Here is a 25,062-nt window from a genome sequence, read left to right on the forward strand (position 1 = left end):
ATATATCGAAAAACAGATGATTCCCAGAGGTTTGAGAATGACTAAAGCACCATCATTTATATCAAAAAATGGAGATTTTCTAAATAAATGGAATGATGCATTGGATGCTTGTTCCTTTCGTTTGATGAAATTAATCATTGAAGATAGAGAAATATCTATTAAAATGATAGAGGAAGAAATTACCAGCATAAGAAATAAATTCAAACCCCTAGAAAAATTAATGGATTTCCAGAACCTAGAAACCCTCACTAAGAATAAACTTCTAAAAATAGAGCATGAAGTAATTGAACAAAAACGAAAAAAACTTGCTAGAGATTTGGAAGATTATAAGGGGGATTTTAGAAACTGGAAAATAGAAAAACAAACGACCAGAATAGAAAATTGGCCAAAAAATGATTACCATCTGATCCATCAACGAAATATAAATCAAGAAAGGAATTATACCATACAAAGTAAAGATATCAAAAATCAACGTAAGGATAATGATAGAAATAGGACTTATCCCGATCGAAGAGAGAATGAGTACTATGGATATAGAAGTAGAAATTCTACGTTTGAGAATAACAGACATCATGAATATCAAGAAAAAAGAATGAGACCCTCACCGATTAGAGGACAAAGGCCAGATAATTACACAAGCTATTGGAAAGGAGAAGAGCCCCATCGGAAACTTAGACGAGAAGAATCCACATATGAGGTCCCCGATAGATTTAAGAAGGCAAAGTATCCCTCGGCAGAGACCTTGAAAAGAAGCTACAATTGGGGAAAAGAAGACTACCAAGAAGCACTTGATGTCTCGGCACGAACCCTAATGGCAAGATTAAACAATTGGGGTAAAAACAACCCTACAAGAGAAGAGAAACACTCAATTGAAGAGAATGAAGGAGAAATAGAAGATACAGAAGCCTTTCTGGATGCTTTTTTAGCACTAGCACAGAGAAACAACTCCTCCTCAAACCTAGGAGCAATACCAAAGAGATCACCAGACCTAGAGATGAGGAAAAGAAGAAGACGAAAAAGAACCTCAAATACAACAGAAGGGGAAAGCGAGGTGGAACAAAGAACAGGCCAAAAGAAAAAATTGAAAAAAACCATGAAGAAGCCTCAACGCAAGTAATCTTCAATCTAAGCAAATATAAACTGAGTACCTTCGAAAAATCACTACTAGAAAAAGGCCTAAAATTCTCACCAACGAATACATTGGACAAATTTAATACTTTTGTCGATCTTGAAAAATTCATCAGAAAAATTGTACTAAAAAAGTTCTTTAAGCGGAAAGAAAAAGAGAATGAAAATGAAAAAGAAATAAAAATGGATGAGTTCAAACATTCGAGTCTAAAGGAAAAGTCCACGTTCTATCCTACATACCTAAAAGGTCATTACCTCACTACATTCCAAAGAATGGTAGAAGATGATATCAGAAGGATTCCTGACAGTATTAAACAAAAAGGAAAATGGAATCTAACTAAAAAGGAAAATGAGGCACTTAAAACACTCCAAAAAAATGAAAACATCGTGATTAAACAAGCGGATAAGGGAGGTGGTATAGTCCTCATGGACAAAGACCAATATGATGGAGAATCAAGAAGACTTCTAAGTGATGCAACTACTTATCATGTTTTACAAAAAGATCCCACAGACGTTTTTAAAAAAGAACTAGAAAAAATTCTTAAGAGAGCACTAGAGAAAGGAATCCTGACAAAAGAAGAATTTAAATTTATCTACCCAGATTATCCAATGATGGCCTACTTTTACCATCTTCCAAAAATCCATAAGGATCGAAATAACCCCCCTGGAAGGCCAATAATAGCAGGAATTCAATCACTAACATCACATTTGTCCTGCTATATAGACGTCTTTCTTAAACCACTTGTAACAAATCAAAAAAGTTACATTAAAGACACCACACAGATTCTAAATATACTAGATGGAATTAAATGGGAAGAAACCTATCTATTAGCTACATGTGATATTAAATCACTGTACACTTCAATACAACACGATCAGGGGATGGAAAATGTACGAAAGATAATGACAAAGGAATCCAGTTTGAAAAAAGAACAAATCGATTTTATCTTGGAAGGAATACACTTCATTTTAAATCACAATTTTTTCCAATATATAGATGAGTACTATATCCAAACCCAGGGAACTGCCATGGGTACGAACTTTGCTCCTTCCTATGCAAATCTTTTTCTCGCTCAGTGGGAAAATGAACATATATGGAAGAATAATATATATCTAAATAAAATCGTCCTGTGGGCCAGATATATTGACGATGTTATTCTCATCTGGAATGGAACCACCACTGATCTAGAGAACTTCTTTGAACAGATTAATAACAATAGGTTCAATTTGGAATTTACAAAAGAAATGAGCAACTCTAGTGTTAATTTCCTAGATTTAACCATTTTCATAAAGGACACCAAAATAGAGACCAGAACCTTTACCAAAGACGTGGAGTGCAATAGTTATCTGAACTTTGAGAGCAACCACCATCCACAATGGCTGTCAAGTATTCCAAAAGGACAGATGAAGCGTATAAGAAGAAATTGCTCGAGGAAGGAAGATTATGAAGTACAAACCAAGACACTGATAAAACAATTCGAAGAAAAGAATTATGAAAGATTCGATTTGGAGAAGAATAAGAAAGAAGTGGACAAAATAAATAGAAAGGATCTTCTCTGCTATAAAGAAAAAAATAAGGACTTTAAAGAAGAACCCCTGTTCCTAACTAATTATTCAAGTCAACGAAATTTCTTGGAAAGAAGTATCTATAAACACTGGCACATATTAAAAGCTGATAAAGAGCTTGAAGATATTTTGCCCAAAAAACCAAGGATCATCTTTAAAAGAGCTCCGACAATTAAAAACAAAATTGTGAAGGGAATTTCTAAGAAAGAAATAAAGGGAAAAGGAACATGGTTAGGAGAATCAGATCCTGGCTTCTATAATTGCAATAACTGTATGGCATGTAAAAAAACTAAGAATGCATCAACGAAACCGGTTCGTCAATATACATCGAATACAACAGGCAAAGAATATAAAATAAATGAAAAAATTACCTGTAATTCAAAAGGGGTAATTTATTTACTTATATGCCCATGTGGGTTACAATACGTAGGAAAGACGTATCGGAATCTACAAATAAGAATTAATGAACATTTAAATAACATAAAAAACAATAAGGAAAACCACAGTGTTCCAGAACACTTTACAAAAATACATAACAGTGATCCTTCTGTATTGAAATTCATAGGCATAAAAAGAGTGGAAAGGCCATGGAGAGGGGGAAATTGGAATAATTTACTATTAAAAGAAGAAGCGAGAACAATTTTTAATCTGGGAACATTAATACCCGAAGGACTTAATGTGGAATGGGATCTCTGTCCATTTTTGAAAGGAAGTTGAACTATATCATTTTTTTCTACTAATATAGTAGTACCACCATTAAAAATAAAATGATAAATATTAGAAAACAATTGTAGCAAAATATCAAATAATATTATCATTTTTCTATTTTTACTGTCTCTTATTACTATTATCATTTATGAGTATTTAGTTATTAACAGTTTAAATTTTATTTTACTTTATCAAATCACTGTCTCTATGTATGTTTGTGACTGTCTGTGTTATATGTAATTTTTAATATAATTTTATTATTCTATAATATATACTATTCTCTCTACGAGTCTGCGAAATGAATGAATTATCACAAAGCAGACCCCCATATATATAGAGAGTTTTTCTTGAAAATCACTATAATGGGCAGGCCAAACAATGAGGATGTACATGGGAAGGTTATGTAAACCACTAAGTGAAGATACAAATAAAGCGCCCGTCCTCTGGATACAATTAGCTGGTGACAGCTAATAGATGTGATTACCATGGCGACGTGATAAACGCGGCACCGTTAGCCGGAAGACGGAAGTGACGCGACCAGTGGGAGATTACCATAACAGAAAGGGCGGAAGTGCTATAACATAGATTGAGGGCTTCTATAATTGCAATAACTGTATGGCATGTAAAAAAACTAAGAATGCATCAACGAAACCGGTTCGTCAATATACATCGAATACAACAGGCAAAGAATATAAAATAAATGAAAAAATTACCTGTAATTCAAAAGGGGTAATTTATTTACTTATATGCCCATGTGGGTTACAATACGTAGGAAAGACGTATCAGAATCTACAAATAAGAATTAATGAACATTTAAATAACATAAAAAACAATAAGGAAAACCACAGTGTTCCAGAACACTTTACAAAAATACATAACAGTGATCCTTCTGTATTGAAATTCATAGGCATAAAAAGAGTGGAAAGGCCATGGAGAGGGGGAAATTGGAATAATTTACTATTAAAAGAAGAAGCGAGAACAATTTTTAATCTGGGAACATTAATACCCGAAGGACTTAATGTGGAATGGGATCTCTGTCCATTTTTGAAAGGAAGTTGAACTATATCATTTTTTTCTACTAATATAGTAGTACCACCATTAAAAATAAAATGATAAATATTAGAAAACAATTGTAGCAAAATATCAAATATTATTATCATTTTTCTATTTTTACTGTCTCTTATTACTATTATCATTTATGAGTATTTAGTTATTAACAGTTTAAATTGTATTTTACTTTATCAAATCACTGTCTCTATGTATGTTTGTGACTGTCTGTGTTATATGTAATTTTTAATATAATTTTATTATTCTATAATATATACTATTCTCTCTACGAGTCTGCGAAATGAATGAATTATCACAAAGCAGACCCCCATATATATAGAGAGTTTTTCTTGAAAATCACTATAATGGGCAGGCCAAACAATGAGGATGTACATGGGAAGGTTATGTAAACCACTAAGTGAAGATACAAATAAAGCGCCCGTCCTCTGGATACAATTAGCTGGTGACAGCTAATAGATGTGATTACCATGGCGACGTGATAAACGCGGCACCGTTAGCCGGAAGACGGAAGTGACGCGACCAGTGGGAGATTACCATAACAGAAAGGGCGGAAGTGCTATAACATAGATTGAGGGCTTCTATAATTGCAATAACTGTATGGCATGTAAAAAAACTAAGAATGCATCAACGAAACCGGTTCGTCAATATACATCGAATACAACAGGCAAAGAATATAAAATAAATGAAAAAATTACCTGTAATTCAAAAGGGGTAATTTATTTACTTATATGCCCATGTGGGTTACAATACGTAGGAAAGACGTATCAGAATCTACAAATAAGAATTAATGAACATTTAAATAACATAAAAAACAATAAGGAAAACCACAGTGTTCCAGAACACTTTACAAAAATACATAACAGTGATCCTTCTGTATTGAAATTCATAGGCATAAAAAGAGTGGAAAGGCCATGGAGAGGGGGAAATTGGAATAATTTACTATTAAAAGAAGAAGCGAGAACAATTTTTAATCTGGGAACATTAATACCCGAAGGACTTAATGTGGAATGGGATCTCTGTCCATTTTTGAAAGGAAGTTGAACTATATCATTTTTTTCTACTAATATAGTAGTACCACCATTAAAAATAAAATGATAAATATTAGAAAACAATTGTAGCAAAATATAAAATAATATTATCATTTTTCTATTTTTACTGTCTCTTATTACTATTATCATTTATGAGTATTTAGTTATTAACAGTTTAAATTGTATTTTACTTTATCAAATCACTGTCTCTATGTATGTTTGTGACTGTCTGTGTTATATGTAATTTTTAATATAATTTTATTATTCTATAATATATACTATTCTCTCTACGAGTCTGCGAAATGAATGAATTATCACAAAGCAGACCCCCATATATATAGAGAGTTTTTCTTGAAAATCACTATAATGGGCAGGCCAAACAATGAGGATGTACATGGGAAGGTTATGTAAACCACTAAGTGAAGATACAAATAAAGCGCCCGTCCTCTGGATACAATTAGCTGGTGACAGCTAATAGATGTGATTACCATGGCGACGTGATAAACGCGGCACCGTTAGCCGGAAGACGGAAGTGACGCGACCAGTGGGAGATTACCATAACAGAAAGGGCGGAAGTGCTATAACATAGATTGAGGGCGGAAATGCCCATACGTCAGAACCCTGACTGTTAAGAGCCTAAGACGGAAATACTAAGGAGAAAGGGCGGAAGTGCATAGACGGCGAGAAGGGCGGAAGTAAGATCCAGACGGAGGGCGGAAGTATCAATCCGTCTCCGTGGCAACAAATTGCCGGAGGGAGCCTTTAAAAGCAAAAGGATATGGTGCATTCAGTTATCCTGATGAAGCCTGCGCAGTCAGGCGAAACTAGTCGATCTGAGAGCACCTCTACACGTCTGCCGGCAGACTCAGATTGCTCTGGCTCCCTTGAACAAACGGACTTACAAGTAAGTTTTATTTTGAGAGGAGGAATCAACTTGCTAAAGTCAAACTCTAACTTTGTGGCTAAAAAAGATTTGGAAGAACTATGGATCTTTTTTTCGGAACTTTCCAGATTCCGATAAAGACTTTTAAGATCAAACGTTAAATACCCTATACCTCATAAGGGACATATCCAATTGGTATAAAATAAGGTGTTGCCTTTTAAGGTGAATAATTTGCCAAGGCACATCACCAATATTATATGTTTAATGTTGTATTGTTTTTTATGTGTAGTATACCGGTATTAGGACTCACGTTTTTTATCTATATATTTTCATATTTATACAATAAATGAATTTCTGTACATATATGATAAAAACTTTTAAAATAATAATAAAATCTTAATTCAAAATCAAGAGTGCATAACTATTATTTGAGACTTTAGCGCTTGGAGGTTATTTTTGTGTACTGTATTGTTGTTGGGAAACGTGGATTCCCCCCTCTTTTCTTACCCCCATAGCAGCTTGGACATCAAATAGTGTAAAGCGCAGTCCTTTCATTTTGTTTTGTTGTTTGAAAGTCTATTTCCACCAAGAAAGGACAGCAGCTATTCGCATAATGGCACTTAAGAGAGAAGAACGGCTACGATTGTTAAATGACCTAATACCAATACCAGGAAGAAACCCACAAACAACAGTGGAAGTAACAGATGAAACATTTTTTGAATTATATACCAAATTAGAGAAACTAGAAATTTTAGAAATAAAGCAATGGTGGGAAAGTACTACCCTAGGAAAATATATCGAAAAACAGATGATTCCCAGAGGTTTGAGAATGACTAAAGCACCATCATTTATATCAAAAAATGGAGATTTTCTAAATAAATGGAATGATGCATTGGATGCTTGTTCCTTTCGTTTGATGAAATTAATCATTGAAGATAGAGAAATATCTATTAAAATGATAGAGGAAGAAATTACCAGCATAAGAAATAAATTCAAACCCCTAGAAAAATTAATGGATTTCCAGAACCTAGAAACCCTCACTAAGAATAAACTTCTAAAAATAGAGCATGAAGTAATTGAACAAAAACGAAAAAAACTTGCTAGAGATTTGGAAGATTATAAGGGGGATTTTAGAAACTGGAAAATAGAAAAACAAACGACCAGAATAGAAAATTGGCCAAAAAATGATTACCATCTGATCCATCAACGAAATATAAATCAAGAAAGGAATTATACCATACAAAGTAAAGATATCAAAAATCAACGTAAGGATAATGATAGAAATAGGACTTATCCCGATCGAAGAGAGAATGAGTACTATGGATATAGAAGTAGAAATTCTACGTTTGAGAATAACAGACATCATGAATATCAAGAAAAAAGAATGAGACCCTCACCGATTAGAGGACAAAGGCCAGATAATTACACAAGCTATTGGAAAGGAGAAGAGCCCCATCGGAAACTTAGACGAGAAGAATCCACATATGAGGTCCCCGATAGATTTAAGAAGGCAAAGTATCCCTCGGCAGAGACCTTGAAAAGAAGCTACAATTGGGAAAAAGAAGACTACCAAGAAGCACTTGATGTCTCGGCACGAACCCTAATGGCAAGATTAAACAATTGGGGTAAAAACAACCCTACAAGAGAAGAGAAACACTCAATTGAAGAGAATGAAGGAGAAATAGAAGATACAGAAGCCTTTCTGGATGCTTTTTTAGCACTAGCACAGAGAAACAACTCCTCCTCAAACCTAGGAGCAATACCAAAGAGATCACCAGACCTAGAGATGAGGAAAAGAAGAAGACGAAAAAGAACCTCAAATACAACAGAAGGGGAAAGCGAGGTGGAACAAAGAACAGGCCAAAAGAAAAAATTGAAAAAAACCATGAAGAAGCCTCAACGCAAGTAATCTTCAATCTAAGCAAATATAAACTGAGTACCTTCGAAAAATCACTACTAGAAAAAGGCCTAAAATTCTCACCAACGAATACATTGGACAAATTTAATACTTTTGTCGATCTTGAAAAATTCATCAGAAAAATTGTACTAAAAAAGTTCTTTAAGCGGAAAGAAAAAGAGAATGAAAATGAAAAAGAAATAAAAATGGATGAGTTCAAACATTCGAGTCTAAAGGAAAAGTCCACGTTCTATCCTACATACCTAAAAGGTCATTACCTCACTACATTCCAAAGAATGGTAGAAGATGATATCAGAAGGATTCCTGACAGTATTAAACAAAAAGGAAAATGGAATCTAACTAAAAAGGAAAATGAGGCACTTAAAACACTCCAAAAAAATGAAAACATCGTGATTAAACAAGCGGATAAGGGAGGTGGTATAGTCCTCATGGACAAAGACCAATATGATGGAGAATCAAGAAGACTTCTAAGTGATGCAACTACTTATCATGTTTTACAAAAAGATCCCACAGACGTTTTTAAAAAAGAACTAGAAAAAATTCTTAAGAGAGCACTAGAGAAAGGAATCCTGACAAAAGAAGAATTTAAATTTATCTACCCAGATTATCCAATGATGGCCTACTTTTACCATCTTCCAAAAATCCATAAGGATCGAAATAACCCCCCTGGAAGGCCAATAATAGCAGGAATTCAATCACTAACATCACATTTGTCCTGCTATATAGACGTCTTTCTTAAACCACTTGTAACAAATCAAAAAAGTTACATTAAAGACACCACACAGATTCTAAATATACTAGATGGAATTAAATGGGAAGAAACCTATCTATTAGCTACATGTGATATTAAATCACTGTACACTTCAATACAACACGATCAGGGGATGGAAAATGTACGAAAGATAATGACAAAGGAATCCAGTTTGAAAAAAGAACAAATCGATTTTATCTTGGAAGGAATACACTTCATTTTAAATCACAATTTTTTCCAATATATAGATGAGTACTATATCCAAACCCAGGGAACTGCCATGGGTACGAACTTTGCTCCGTCCTATGCAAATCTTTTTCTCGCTCAGTGGGAAAATGAACATATATGGAAGAATAATATATATCTAAATAAAATCGTCCTGTGGGCCAGATATATTGACGATGTTATTCTCATCTGGAATGGAACCACCACTGATCTAGAGAACTTCTTTGAACAGATTAATAACAATAGGTTCAATTTGGAATTTACAAAAGAAATGAGCAACTCTAGTGTTAATTTCCTAGATTTAACCATTTTCATAAAGGACACCAAAATAGAGACCAGAACCTTTACCAAAGACGTGGAGTGCAATAGTTATCTGAACTTTGAGAGCAACCACCATCCACAATGGCTGTCAAGTATTCCAAAAGGACAGATGAAGCGTATAAGAAGAAATTGCTCGAGGAAGGAAGATTATGAAGTACAAACCAAGACACTGATAAAACAATTCGAAGAAAAGAATTATGAAAGATTCGATTTGGAGAAGAATAAGAAAGAAGTGGACAAAATAAATAGAAAGGATCTTCTCTGCTATAAAGAAAAAAATAAGGACTTTAAAGAAGAACCCCTGTTCCTAACTAATTATTCAAGTCAACGAAATTTCTTGGAAAGAAGTATCTATAAACACTGGCACATATTAAAAGCTGATAAAGAGCTTGAAGATATTTTGCCCAAAAAACCAAGGATCATCTTTAAAAGAGCTCCGACAATTAAAAACAAAATTGTGAAGGGAATTTCTAAGAAAGAAATAAAGGGAAAAGGAACATGGTTAGGAGAATCAGATCCTGGCTTCTATAATTGCAATAACTGTATGGCATGTAAAAAAACTAAGAATGCATCAACGAAACCGGTTCGTCAATATACATCGAATACAACAGGCAAAGAATATAAAATAAATGAAAAAATTACCTGTAATTCAAAAGGGGTAATTTATTTACTTATATGCCCATGTGGGTTACAATACGTAGGAAAGACGTATCAGAATCTACAAATAAGAATTAATGAACATTTAAATAACATAAAAAACAATAAGGAAAACCACAGTGTTCCAGAACACTTTACAAAAATACATAACAGTGATCCTTCTGTATTGAAATTCATAGGCATAAAAAGAGTGGAAAGGCCATGGAGAGGGGGAAATTGGAATAATTTACTATTAAAAGAAGAAGCGAGAACAATTTTTAATCTGGGAACATTAATACCCGAAGGACTTAATGTGGAATGGGATCTCTGTCCATTTTTGAAAGGAAGTTGAACTATATCATTTTTTTCTACTAATATAGTAGTACCACCATTAAAAATAAAATGATAAATATTAGAAAACAATTGTAGCAAAATATAAAATAATATTATCATTTTTCTATTTTTACTGTCTCTTATTACTATTATCATTTATGAGTATTTAGTTATTAACAGTTTAAATTGTATTTTACTTTATCAAATCACTGTCTCTATGTATGTTTGTGACTGTCTGTGTTATATGTAATTTTTAATATAATTTTATTATTCTATAATATATACTATTCTCTCTACGAGTCTGCGAAATGAATGAATTATCACAAAGCAGACCCCCATATATATAGAGAGTTTTTCTTGAAAATCACTATAATGGGCAGGCCAAACAATGAGGATGTACATGGGAAGGTTATGTAAACCACTAAGTGAAGATACAAATAAAGCGCCCGTCCTCTGGATACAATTAGCTGGTGACAGCTAATAGATGTGATTACCATGGCGACGTGATAAACGCGGCACCGTTAGCCGGAAGACGGAAGTGACGCGACCAGTGGGAGATTACCATAACAGAAAGGGCGGAAGTGCTATAACATAGATTGAGGGCGGAAATGCCCATACGTCAGAACCCTGACTGTTAAGAGCCTAAGACGGAAATACTAAGGAGAAAGGGCGGAAGTGCATAGACGGCGAGAAGGGCGGAAGTAAGATCCAGACAGAGGGCGGAAGTATCAATCCGTCTCCGTGGCAACAAATTGCCGGAGGGAGCCTTTAAAAGCAAAAGGATATGGTGCATTCAGTTATCCTGATGAAGCCTGCGCAGTCAGGCGAAACTAGTCGATCTGAGAGCACCTCTACACGTCTGCCGGCAGACTCAGATTGCTCTGGCTCCCTTGAACAAACGGACTTACAAGTAAGTTTTATTTTGAGAGGAGGAATCAACTTGCTAAAGTCAAACTCTAACTTTGTGGCTAAAAAAGATTTGGAAGAACTATGGACCTTTTTTTCGGAACTTTCCAGATTCCGATAAAGACTTTTAAGATCAAACGTTAAATACCCTATACCTCATAAGGGACATATCCAATTGGTATAAAATAAGGTGTTGCCTTTTAAGGTGAATAATTTGCCAAGGCACATCACCAATATTATATGTTTAATGTTGTATTGTTTTTTATGTGTAGTATACCGGTATTAGGACTCACGTTTTTTATCTATATATTTTCATATTTATACAATAAATGAATTTCTGTACATATATGATAAAAACTTTTAAAATAATAATAAAATCTTAATTCAAAATCAAGAGTGCATAACTATTATTTGAGACTTTAGCGCTTGGAGGTTATTTTTGTGTACTGTATTGTTGTTGGGAAACGTGGATTCCCCCCTCTTTTCTTACCCCCATAGCAGCTTGGACATCAAATAGTGTAAAGCGCAGTCCTTTCATTTTGTTTTGTTGTTTGAAAGTCTATTTCCACCAAGAAAGGACAGCAGCTATTCGCATAATGGCACTTAAGAGAGAAGAACGGCTACGATTGTTAAATGACCTAATACCAATACCAGGAAGAAACCCACAAACAACAGTGGAAGTAACAGATGAAACATTTTTTGAATTATATACCAAATTAGAGAAACTAGAAATTTTAGAAATAAAGCAATGGTGGGAAAGTACTACCCTAGGAAAATATATCGAAAAACAGATGATTCCCAGAGGTTTGAGAATGACTAAAGCACCATCATTTATATCAAAAAATGAAGATTTTCTAAATAAATGGAATGATGCATTGGATGCTTGTTCCTTTCGTTTGATGAAATTAATCATTGAAGATAGAGAAATATCTATTAAAATGATAGAGGAAGAAATTACCAGCATAAGAAATAAATTCAAACCCTTAGAAAAATTAATGGATTTCCAGAACCTAGAAACCCTCACTAAGAATAAACTTCTAAAAATAGAGCATGAAGTAATTGAACAAAAACGAAAAAAACTTGCTAGAGATTTGGAAGATTATAAGGGGGATTTTAGAAACTGGAAAATAGAAAAACAAACGACCAGAATAGAAAATTGGCCAAAAAATGATTACCATCTGATCCATCAACGAAATATAAATCAAGAAAGGAATTATACCATACAAAGTAAAGATATCAAAAATCAACGTAAGGATAATGATAGAAATAGGACTTATCCCGATCGAAGAGAGAATGAGTACTATGGATATAGAAGTAGAAATTCTACGTTTGAGAATAACAGACATCATGAATATCAAGAAAAAAGAATGAGACCCTCACCGATTAGAGGACAAAGGCCAGATAATTACACAAGCTATTGGAAAGGAGAAGAGCCCCATCGGAAACTTAGACGAGAAGAATCCACATATGAGGTCCCCGATAGATTTAAGAAGGCAAAGTATCCCTCGGCAGAGACCTTGAAAAGAAGCTACAATTGGGGAAAAGAAGACTACCAAGAAGCACTTGATGTCTCGGCACGAACCCTAATGGCAAGATTAAACAATTGGGGTAAAAACAACCCTACAAGAGAAGAGAAACACTCAATTGAAGAGAATGAAGGAGAAATAGAAGATACAGAAGCCTTTCTGGATGCTTTTTTATAACTAGCACAGAGAAACAACTCCTCCTCAAACCTAGGAGCAATACCAAAGAGATCACCAGACCTAGAGATGAGGAAAAGAAGAAGACGAAAAAGAACCTCAAATACAACAGAAGGGGAAAGCGAGGTGGAACAAAGAACAGGCCAAAAGAAAAAATTGAAAAAAACCATGAAGAAGCCTCAACGCAAGTAATCTTCAATCTAAGCAAATATAAACTGAGTACCTTCGAAAAATCACTACTAGAAAAAGGCCTAAAATTCTCACCAACGAATACATTGGACAAATTTAATACTTTTGTCGATCTTGAAAAATTCATCAGAAAAATTGTACTAAAAAAGTTCTTTAAGCGGAAAGAAAAAGAGAATGAAAATGAAAAAGAAATAAAAATGGATGAGTTCAAACATTCGAGTCTAAAGGAAAAGTCCACGTTCTATCCTACATACCTAAAAGGTCATTACCTCACTACATTCCAAAGAATGGTAGAAGATGATATCAGAAGGATTCCTGACAGTATTAAACAAAAAGGAAAATGGAATCTAACTAAAAAGGAAAATGAGGCACTTAAAACACTCCAAAAAAATGAAAACATCGTGATTAAACAAGCGGATAAGGGAGGTGGTATAGTCCTCATGGACAAAGACCAATATGATGGAGAATCAAGAAGACTTCTAAGTGATGCAACTACTTATCATGTTTTACAAAAAGATCCCACAGACGTTTTTAAAAAAGAACTAGAAAAAATTCTTAAGAGAGCACTAGAGAAAGGAATCCTGACAAAAGAAGAATTTAAATTTATCTACCCAGATTATCCAATGATGGCCTACTTTTACCATCTTCCAAAAATCCATAAGGATCGAAATAACCCCCCTGGAAGGCCAATAATAGCAGGAATTCAATCACTAACATCACATTTGTCCTGCTATATAGACGTCTTTCTTAAACCACTTGTAACAAATCAAAAAAGTTACATTAAAGACACCACACAGATTCTAAATATACTAGATGGAATTAAATGGGAAGAAACCTATCTATTAGCTACATGTGATATTAAATCACTGTACACTTCAATACAACACGATCAGGGGATGGAAAATGTACGAAAGATAATGACAAAGGAATCCAGTTTGAAAAAAGAACAAATCGATTTTATCTTGGAAGGAATACACTTCATTTTAAATCACAATTTTTTCCAATATATAGATGAGTACTATATCCAAACCCAGGGAACTGCCATGGGTACGAACTTTGCTCCTTCCTATGCAAATCTTTTTCTCGCTCAGTGGGAAAATGAACATATATGGAAGAATAATATATATCTAAATAAAATCGTCCTGTGGGCCAGATATATTGACGATGTTATTCTCATCTGGAATGGAACCACCACTGATCTAGAGAACTTCTTTGAACAGATTAATAACAATAGGTTCAATTTGGAATTTACAAAAGAAATGAGCAACTCTAGTGTTAATTTCCTAGATTTAACCATTTTCATAAAGGACACCAAAATAGAGACCAGAACCTTTACCAAAGACGTGGAGTGCAATAGTTATCTGAACTTTGAGAGCAACCACCATCCACAATGGCTGTCAAGTATTCCAAAAGGACAGATGAAGCGTATAAGAAGAAATTGCTTGAGGAAGGAAGATTATGAAGTACAAACCAAGACACTGATAAAACAATTCGAAGAAAAGAATTATGAAAGATTCAATTTGGAGAAGAATAAGAAAGAAGTGGACAAAATAAATAGAAAGAAACTTCTCTGCTATAAAGAAAAAAATAAGGACTTTAAAGAAGAACCCCTGTTCCTAACTAATTATTCAAGTCAACGAAATTTCTTGGAAAGATGTATCTATAAACACTGGCACATATTAAAAGCTGATAAAGAGCTTGAAGATATTTTGCCCAAAAAACCAAGGATCATCTTTAAAAGAGCTCCGACAATTAAAAACAAAATTGTGAAGGGAATTTCTAAGAAAGAAATAAAGGGAAAAGGAACATGGTTAGGAGAATCAGATCCTGGCTTCTATAATTGCAATAACTGTATGGCATGTAAAAAAACTAAGAATGCATCAACGAAACCGGTTCGTCAATATACATCGAATACAACAGGCAAAGAATATAAAATAAATGAAAAAATTACCTGTAATTCAAAAGGGGTAATTTATTTACTTATATGCCCATGTGGGTTACAATACGTAGGAAAGACATATCGGAATCTACAAATAAGAATTAATGAACATTTAAATAACATAAAAAACAATAAGGAAAACCACAGTGTTCCAGAACACTTTACAAAAATACATAACAGTGATCCTTCTGTATTGAAATTCATAGGCATAAAAAGAGTGGAAAGGCCATGGAGAGGGGGAAATTGGAATAATTTACTATTAAAAGAAGAAGCGAGAACAATTTTTAATCTGGGAACATTAATACCCGAAGGACTTAATGTGGAATGGGATCTCTGTCCATTTTTGAAAGGAAGTTGAACTATATCATTTTTTTCTACTAATATAGTAGTACCACCATTAAAAATAAAATGATAAATATTAGAAAACAATTGTAGCAAAATATCAAATAATATTATCATTTTTCTATTTTTACTGTCTCTTATTACTATTATCATTTATGAGTATTTAGTTATTAACAGTTTAAATTTTATTTTACTTTATCAAATCACTGTCTCTATGTATGTTTGTGACTGTCTGTGTTATATGTAATTTTTAATATAATTTTATTATTCTATAATATATACTATTCTCTCTACGAGTCTGCGAAATGAATGAATTATCACAAAGCAGACCCCCATATATATAGAGAGTTTTTCTTGAAAATCACTATAATGGGCAGGCCAAACAATGAGGATGTACATGGGAAGGTTATGTAAACCACTAAGTGAAGATACAAATAAAGCGCCCGTCCTCTGGATACAATTAGCTGGTGACAGCTAATAGATGTGATTACCATGGCGACGTGATAAACGCGGCACCGTTAGCCGGAAGACGGAAGTGACGCGACCAGTGGGAGATTACCATAACAAAAAGGGCGGAAGTGCTATAACATAGATTGAGGGCGGAAATGCCCATACGTCAGAACCCTGACTGTTAAGAGCCTAAGACGGAAATACTAAGGAGAAAGGGCGGAAGTGCATAGACGGCGAGAAGGGCGGAAGTAAGATCCAGACAGAGGGCGGAAGTATCAATCCGTCTCCGTGGCAACAAATTGCCGGAGGGAGCCTTTAAAAGCAAAAGGATATGGTGCATTCAGTTATCCTGATGAAGCCTGCGCAGTCAGGCGAAACTAGTCGATCTGAGAGCACCTCTACACGTCTGCCGGCAGACTCAGATTGCTCTGGCTCCCTTGAACAAACGGACTTACAAGTAAGTTTTATTTTGAGAGGAGGAATCAACTTGCTAAAGTCAAACTCTAACTTTGTGGCTAAAAAAGATTTGGAAGAACTATGGACCTTTTTTTCTGAACTTTCCAGATTCCGATAAAGACTTTTAAGATCAAACGTTAAATACCCTATACCTCATAAGGGACATATCCAATTGGTATAAAATAAGGTGTTGCCTTTTAAGGTGAATAATTTGCCAAGGCACATCACCAATATTATATGTTTAATGTTGTATTGTTTTTTATGTGTAGTATACCGGTATTAGGACTCACGTTTTTTATCTATATATTTTCATATTTATACAATAAATGAATTTCTGTACATATATGATAAAAACTTTTAAAATAATAATAAAATCTTAATTCAAAATCAAGAGTGCATAACTATTATTTGAGACTTTAGCGCTTGGAGGTTATTTTTGTGTACTGTATTGTTGTTGGGAAACGTGGATTCCCCCCTCTTTTCTTACCCCCATAGCAGCTTGGACATCAAATAGTGTAAAGTGCAGTCCTTTCATTTTGTTTTGTTGTTTGAAAGTCTATTTCCACCAAGAAAGGACAGCAGCTATTCGCATAATGGCACTTAAGAGAGAAGAACGGCTACGATTGTTAAATGACCTAATACCAATACCAGGAAGAAACCCACAAACAACAGTGGAAGTAACAGATGAAACATTTTTTGAATTATATACCAAATTAGAGAAACTAGAAATTTTAGAAATAAAGCAATGGTGGGAAAGTACTACCCTAGGAAAATATATCGAAAAACAGATGATTCCCAGAGGTTTGAGAATGACTAAAGCACCATCATTTATATCAAAAAATGGAGATTTTCTAAATAAATGGAATGATGCATTGGATGCTTGTTCCTTTCGTTTGATGAAATTAATCATTGAAGATAGAGAAATATCTATTAAAATGATAGAGGAAGAAATTACCAGCATAAGAAATAAATTCAAACCCCTAGAAAAATTAATGGATTTCCAGAACCTAGAAACCCTCACTAAGAATAAACTTCTAAAAATAGAGCATGAAGTAATTGAACAAAAACGAAAAAAACTTGCTAGAGATTTGGAAGATTATAAGGGGGATTTTAGAAACTGGAAAATAGAAAAACAAACGACCAGAATAGAAAATTGGCCAAAAAATGATTACCATCTGATCCATCAACGAAATATAAATCAAGAAAGGAATTATACCATACAAAGTAAAGATATCAAAAATCAACGTAAGGATAATGATAGAAATAGGACTTATCCCGATCGAAGAGAGAATGAGTACTATGGATATAGAAGTAGAAATTCTACGTTTGAGAATAACAGACATCATGAATATCAAGAAAAAAGAATGAGACCCTCACCGATTAGAGGACAAAGGCCAGATAATTACACAAGCTATTGGAAAGGAGAAGAGCCCCATCGGAAACTTAGACGAGAAGAATCCACATATGAGGTCCCCGATAGATTTAAGAAGGCAAAGTATCCCTCGGCAGAGACCTTGAAAAGAAGCTACAATTGGGGAAAAGAAGACTACCAAGAAGCACTTGATGTCTCGGCACGAACCCTAATGGCAAGATTAAACAATTGGGGTAAAAACAACCCTACAAGAGAAGAGAAACACTCAATTGAAGAGAATGAAGGAGAAATAGAAGATACAGAAGCCTTTCTGGATGCTTTTTTAGAACTAGCACAGAGAAACAACTCCTCCTCAAACCTAGGAGCAATACCAAAGAGATCACCAGACCTAGAGATGAGGAAAAGAAGAAGACGAAAAAGAACCTCAAATACAACAGAAGGTGAAAGCGAGGTGGAACAAAGAACAGGCCAAAAGAAAAAATTGAAAAAAACCATGAAGAAGCCTCAACGCAAGTAATCTTCAATCTAAGCAAATATAAACTGAGTACCTTCGAAAAATCACTACTAGAAAAAGGCCTAAAATTCTCACCAATGAATACATTGGACAAATTTAATACTTTTGTCGATCTTGAAAAATTCATCAGAAAAATTGTACTAAAAAAGTTCTTTAAGCGGAAAGAAAAAGAGAATGAAAATGAAAAAGAAATAAAAATGGATGAGTTCAAACATTCGAGTCTAAAGGAAAAGTCCACGTTCTATCCTACATACCTAAAAGGTCATTACCTCACTACATTCCAAAGAATGGTAGAAGATGATATCAGAAGGATTCCTGACAGTATTAAACAAAAAGGAAAATGGAATCTAACTAAAAAGGAAAATGAGGCACTTAAAACACTCCAAAAAAATGAAAACATCGTGATTAAACAAGCGGATAAGGGAGGTGGTATAGTCCTCATGGACAAAGACCAATATGATGGAGAATCAAGAAGACTTCTAAGTGATGCAACTACTTATCATGTTTTACAAAAAGATCCCACAGACGTTTTTAAAAAAGAACTAGAAAAAATTCTTAAGAGAGCACTAGAGAAAGGAATCCTGACAAAAGAAGAATTTAAATTTATCTACCCAGATTATCCAATGATGGCCTACTTTTACCATCTTCCAAAAATCCATAAGGATCGAAATAACCCCCCTGGAAGGCCAATAATAGCAGGAATTCAATCACTAACATCACATTTGTCCTGCTATATAGACGTCTTTCTTAAACCACTTGTAACAAATCAAAAAAGTTACATTAAAGACACCACACAGATTCTAAATATACTAGATGGAATTAAATGGGAAGAAACCTATCTATTAGCTACATGTGATATTAAATCACTGTACACTTCAATACAACACGATCAGGGGATGGAAAATGTACGAAAGATAATGACAAAGGAATCCAGTTTGAAAAAAGAACAAATCGATTTTATCTTGGAAGGAATACACTTCATTTTAAATCACAATTTTTTCCAATATATAGATGAGTACTATATCCAAACCCAGGGAACTGCCATGGGTACGAACTTTGCTCCTTCCTATGCAAATCTTTTTCTCGCTCAGTGGGAAAATGAACATATATGGAAGAATAATATATATCTAAATAAAATCGTCCTGTGGGCCAGATATATTGACGATGTTATTCTCATCTGGAATGGAACCACCACTGATCTAGAGAACTTCTTTGAACAGATTAATAACAATAGGTTCAATTTGGAATTTACAAAAGAAATGAGCAACTCTAGTGTTAATTTCCTAGATTTAACCATTTTCATAAAGGACACCAAAATAGAGACCAGAACCTTTACCAAAGACGTGGAGTGCAATAGTTATCTGAACTTTGAGAGCAACCACCATCCACAATGGCTGTCAAGTATTCCAAAAGGACAGATGAAGCGTATAAGAAGAAATTGCTCGAGGAAGGAAGATTATGAAGTACAAACCAAGACACTGATAAAACAATTCGAAGAAAAGAATTATGAAAGATTCGATTTGGAGAAGAATAAGAAAGAAGTGGACAAAATAAATAGAAAGGATCTTCTCTGCTATAAAGAAAAAAATAAGGACTTTAAAGAAGAACCCCTGTTCCTAACTAATTATTCAAGTCAACGAAATTTCTTGGAAAGAAGTATCTATAAACACTGGCACATATTAAAAGCTGATAAAGAGCTTGAAGATATTTTGCCCAAAAAACCAAGGATCATCTTTAAAAGAGCTCCGACAATTAAAAACAAAATTGTGAAGGGAATTTCTAAGAAAGAAATAAAGGGAAAAGGAACATGGTTAGGAGAATCAGATCCTGGCTTCTATAATTGCAATAACTGTATGGCATGTAAAAAAACTAAGAATGCATCAACGAAACCGGTTCGTCAATATACATCGAATACAACAGGCAAAGAATATAAAATAAATGAAAAAATTACCTGTAATTCAAAAGGGGTAATTTATTTACTTATATGCCCATGTGGGTTACAATACGTAGGAAAGACGTATCGGAATCTACAAATAAGAATTAATGAACATTTAAATAACATAAAAAACAATAAGGAAAACCACAGTGTTCCAGAACACTTTACAAAAATACATAACAGTGATCCTTCTGTATTGAAATTCATAGGCATAAAAAGAGTGGAAAGGCCATGGAGAGGGGGAAATTGGAATAATTTACTATTAAAAGAAGAAGCGAGAACAATTTTTAATCTGGGAACATTAATACCCGAAGGACTTAATGTGGAATGGGATCTCTGTCCATTTTTGAAAGGAAGTTGAACTATATCATTTTTTTCTACTAATATAGTAGTACCACCATTAAAAATAAAATGATAAATATTAGAAAACAATTGTAGCAAAATATCAAATAATATTATCATTTTTCTATTTTTACTGTCTCTTATTACTATTATCATTTCTGAGTATTTAGTTATTAACAGTTTAAATTTTATTTTACTTTATCAAATCACTGTCTCTATGTATGTTTGTGACTGTCTGTGTTATATGTAATTTTTAATATAATTTTATTATTCTATAATATATACTATTCTCTCTACGAGTCTGCGAAATGAATGAATTATCACAAAGCAGACCCCCATATATATAGAGAGTTTTTCTTGAAAATCACTATAATGGGCAGGCCAAACAATGAGGATGTACATGGGAAGGTTATGTAAACCACTAAGTGAAGATACAAATAAAGCGCCCGTCCTCTGGATACAATTAGCTGGTGACAGCTAATAGATGTGATTACCATGGCGACGTGATAAACGCGGCACCGTTAGCCGGAAGACGGAAGTGACGCGACCAGTGGGAGATTACCATAACAGAAAGGGCGGAAGTGCTATAACATAGATTGAGGGCGGAAATGCCCATACGTCAGAACCCTGACTGTTAAGAGCCTAAGACGGAAATACTAAGGAGAAAGGGCGGAAGTGCATAGACGGCGAGAAGGGCGGAAGTAAGATCCAGACAGAGGGCGGAAGTATCAATCCGTCTCCGTGGCAACAAATTGCCGGAGGGAGCCTTTAAAAGCAAAAGGATATGGTGCATTCAGTTATCCTGATGAAGCCTGCGCAGTCAGGCGAAACTAGTCGATCTGAGAGCACCTCTACACGTCTGCCGGCAGACTCAGATTGCTCTGGCTCCCTTGAACAAACGGACTTACAAGTAAGTTTTATTTTGAGAGGAGGAATCAACTTGCTAAAGTCAAACTCTAACTTTGTGGCTAAAAAAGATTTGGAAGAACTATGGACCTTTTTTTCTGAACTTTCCAGATTCCGATAAAGACTTTTAAGATCAAACGTTAAATACCCTATACCTCATAAGGGACATATCCAATTGGTATAAAATAAGGTGTTGCCTTTTAAGGTGAATAATTTGCCAAGGCACATCACCAATATTATATGTTTAATGTTGTATTGTTTTTTATGTGTAGTATACCGGTATTAGGACTCACGTTTTTTATCTATATATTTTCATATTTATACAATAAATGAATTTCTGTACATATATGATAAAAACTTTTAAAATAATAATAAAATCTTAATTCAAAATCAAGAGTGCATAACTATTATTTGAGACTTTAGCGCTTGGAGGTTATTTTTGTGTACTATAAACTTTAAGAGACCTGGAATTGCTGCTTATGTATTTGGGGTGTGAACTCATAATCTAACATCCTTTTGAGGGAGGAAGAGATCTGTACCAAGCTTTGCACTGAATGAGCCAAGCCCAAAGCATATACTGGTTCATCTGTTGCTATTGGAGGGTGCACCAGAGGTCCCTTTTCCTGAGCAATGGTGGGGCAGATGTGCCGATGAGGGTGGCTCTCTGCTGAGGTATCAGGCCAACAACTTGACTGGAGAGCTCAGACATAGCATGAGTGAGGTGCTTTTGTTGGCTCTGCTGCACCCTGTGGGACATCTACAATTAATTGAGCATGTATGGCCTCTGCCTCGCATGCCATTCAAAGGACATTCTGGTTTACTCCAGCTCAAAGAATTTAAAGTCATGGTATACCGGTGTCTACGTCCCTTCTAGAGTAATTACTTCGGATCATCAGTACCAGCATCATTCTCCTTTTCTTCTTTATCTTCATCCTCGAGTATTACACACTTCATGCGAAGGAATTTTATTCAACCAGCCCACTTCCATCCCGGAGAGACCGCCTCCCAATCAGAACTTAGTTCGGAGATAACAGTTTCAGCCGTAACCTCAGTGTCAACTAAGAACTTTGTCCAATCAGCCCACTTCCATCCCGAAGAGCAGGGCTCCCAACCTGAACCCAGCTTGGAATCACCAGTCCCAGCTAGTACTTTACTGACAGGGCTCCTGCAACTTTCAGCAATGATGATCTGAGTCAGTACAGATGTGTCCTCTAACATCTTTGCTCCATGCGTTACAAGTCACGTTACACATAACACGTCAGTGCCATGTGACTCGGTAGCACAGAGCGTCTTGTTTTGAGGTTTTTCCTTGAAAATGCGTCTTAGACGCAAAGTAATGTAATAAGACGCACAAGCAGCTTCTGCTGATTAACATTATATGCAGCATGCCTATATTCTTTGTGTGACTACGACTGTATTTGCATACTGTACAAACTGCTATGCTACAGTGTTTTCATGGGAAATACTGTAACGTGGGATTTCAGATGCAGATAGAGCCACAGTCACACACAGAATTTAGGCATGCTGCTTTTAATCAGCAGAAGCTGCTTGTGCTTCCTATTACATTACTTCGCGTCTAAGATGCATTTTCGTGGAAAAAACGCAATAAAGATGCTTGGCGCCACCGAGTCCCGCCACGGCATGACGCGACTTCAAAGGCTGTTTAGCGTAACTGCAGCAAGGATATAAGAGGACACATCTGTATCTGTATGTACAGTGCCACTCACAGTGTGATCCACTGTGGAACACAAATTCTGTTAAAGCCCCGTGCACACAGGGAGATGTGTGGTGAGCGATCTAGCACAGACCGCTCAGCAAGGGGACGGGACACGGGGGCCTCTCATTTAACCCAGTGGTAATATAAGCAATCTATCTAGATTTGGCATGCATGCCAAATCTAGAGTCAGCGATAGTGATGCGCAGGGTCGAGCATCGCTATCACTATCGGCATACACACAGAGAGATCCGTGCTTAATTTCTAAGCAATCTAGTCAGATTGCTTAGAATTTAAGAATGGATCTCTCCGTGTGTACCCCCTTTAGTCTGCTGTTGCTGTACAGGCATTTATTCAAAATTCCTTAAGTGTCCTGCTCTGGAAAGTGATAAATCCATGGTTTCTTTAATGATACATTGCGGTGTCTGTATGGAGTTTCCTCCGTGATTGTACCTATCAATCTAATAACTGAAAGTGCATGGGGGACATTTGAAGGCTGTTTAATGCTATATAAGAGGTTACTGTATATAGGGGTCTGATGGGCATTATTAGGGGGATGTGGTGTGATGGGAGGGTATATGCTGCACATATAAAAGCATATGGAGTAGTTTAATTGACATTAAAGGGGCATGTGGGGAGGTCTGAAGGGGAATTAAGGGGCCTTTGAGGTCTGACAGCATGTAAGGTAGACATTTAAGCTGCATGTTGATAGGTCTAGGGGCATTTAAGCTGCATGTGGGGAGGTCTGGGTGCATTTAACAGTCATTTGCACCTCACGGAGGTGCAAGAAAAAAACATCAGTATTTTACCTAGCATAATACCTGTGAGTGCAGGCAGCCTCTCCTCGTGTGAGGCCCCTAATAGGGCAGATTCAAAGAGCCATGAGCTCCTATTGGTAAGAAGTAATGATTATTATTCGCAATATCCCGCGGAGTGCCATTGTATGAGATTACTATGGAACCTTGCACTAAATTGAATCTGCTCATGGTAACAAACTGGAACATGTTCATCAGATATGCTATTGTATGGAAAGGCAATTATAAATATCCTGTATGGGGGGAATTCAGTTGCCGGCGAAGGGTGCAAATTGACGTTGCCATAGCGTTTAAATGCTAGCAATGGCAGCCCATTTCGCACCCTGCCCAGCCTAATGCCCGATTATCACAAAAATGCTTGCTACCCTATAGGGTAGCGGACACTTTTGTGTGACATTCCGCTGCCGTAAAGCGCAACAGATGCTGCTCTGATTCGTCAGGGCAAATGCATTTACCTACAACTGAATTCCCCCCTATGACTTTATTATATTGCCACCATAGAATAACATAGGTAAAACGAGATTTGTGTCTAGACTTCGTTCTAGTTCAAAGATTTTACATTGCGTAGCCTATTACATACCTATCACATCAAAGCTGTCCGATATGTCCAGTTTGTCAATGCATGATCCTAGCTCCCCATCTACAGCAAGCTCCGTAAATGTTAGCTTAATATGCCGGCCAGGAGTAACAGAGATGTTCCAAATGCACAAGAGATCAGAGGGATAGGTGTCAGGATAGTTCTTGGAATGGATGAAGCCCTTACGACCCTCTTGTAGAGCGTTGCTGTCACATCCGGACTCTATATATAAGAAAATGAACGCACAAGATACATACATCAGAGATGTGATGATGATAAATTATTTTCTAGAGATGTCATTGAAAACTGAATAAAAACATTAAAATGTTCTAAAACATA

General features: G+C 35.3%; 1 protein-coding gene across 1 annotated transcript in view; it reads right to left on the bottom strand.

The window, feature by feature from the left end:
• Positions 1-25,062, bottom strand: part of LOC135049439 (ovochymase-2-like) — a 207,572-nt gene that overhangs the window by 149,376 nt on the left and 33,134 nt on the right. The window contains exon 10 of the mRNA XM_063955640.1: positions 24,727-24,945. Coding sequence (XP_063811710.1) covers positions 24,727-24,945 — 219 coding nt within the window. The remainder of the gene's footprint in view (positions 1-24,726; positions 24,946-25,062) is intronic.

The sequence above is a fragment of the Pseudophryne corroboree genome, chromosome 1 (assembly GCF_028390025.1).
Source record: "Pseudophryne corroboree isolate aPseCor3 chromosome 1, aPseCor3.hap2, whole genome shotgun sequence".
Lineage (NCBI taxonomy): Eukaryota > Metazoa > Chordata > Amphibia > Anura > Myobatrachidae > Pseudophryne > Pseudophryne corroboree.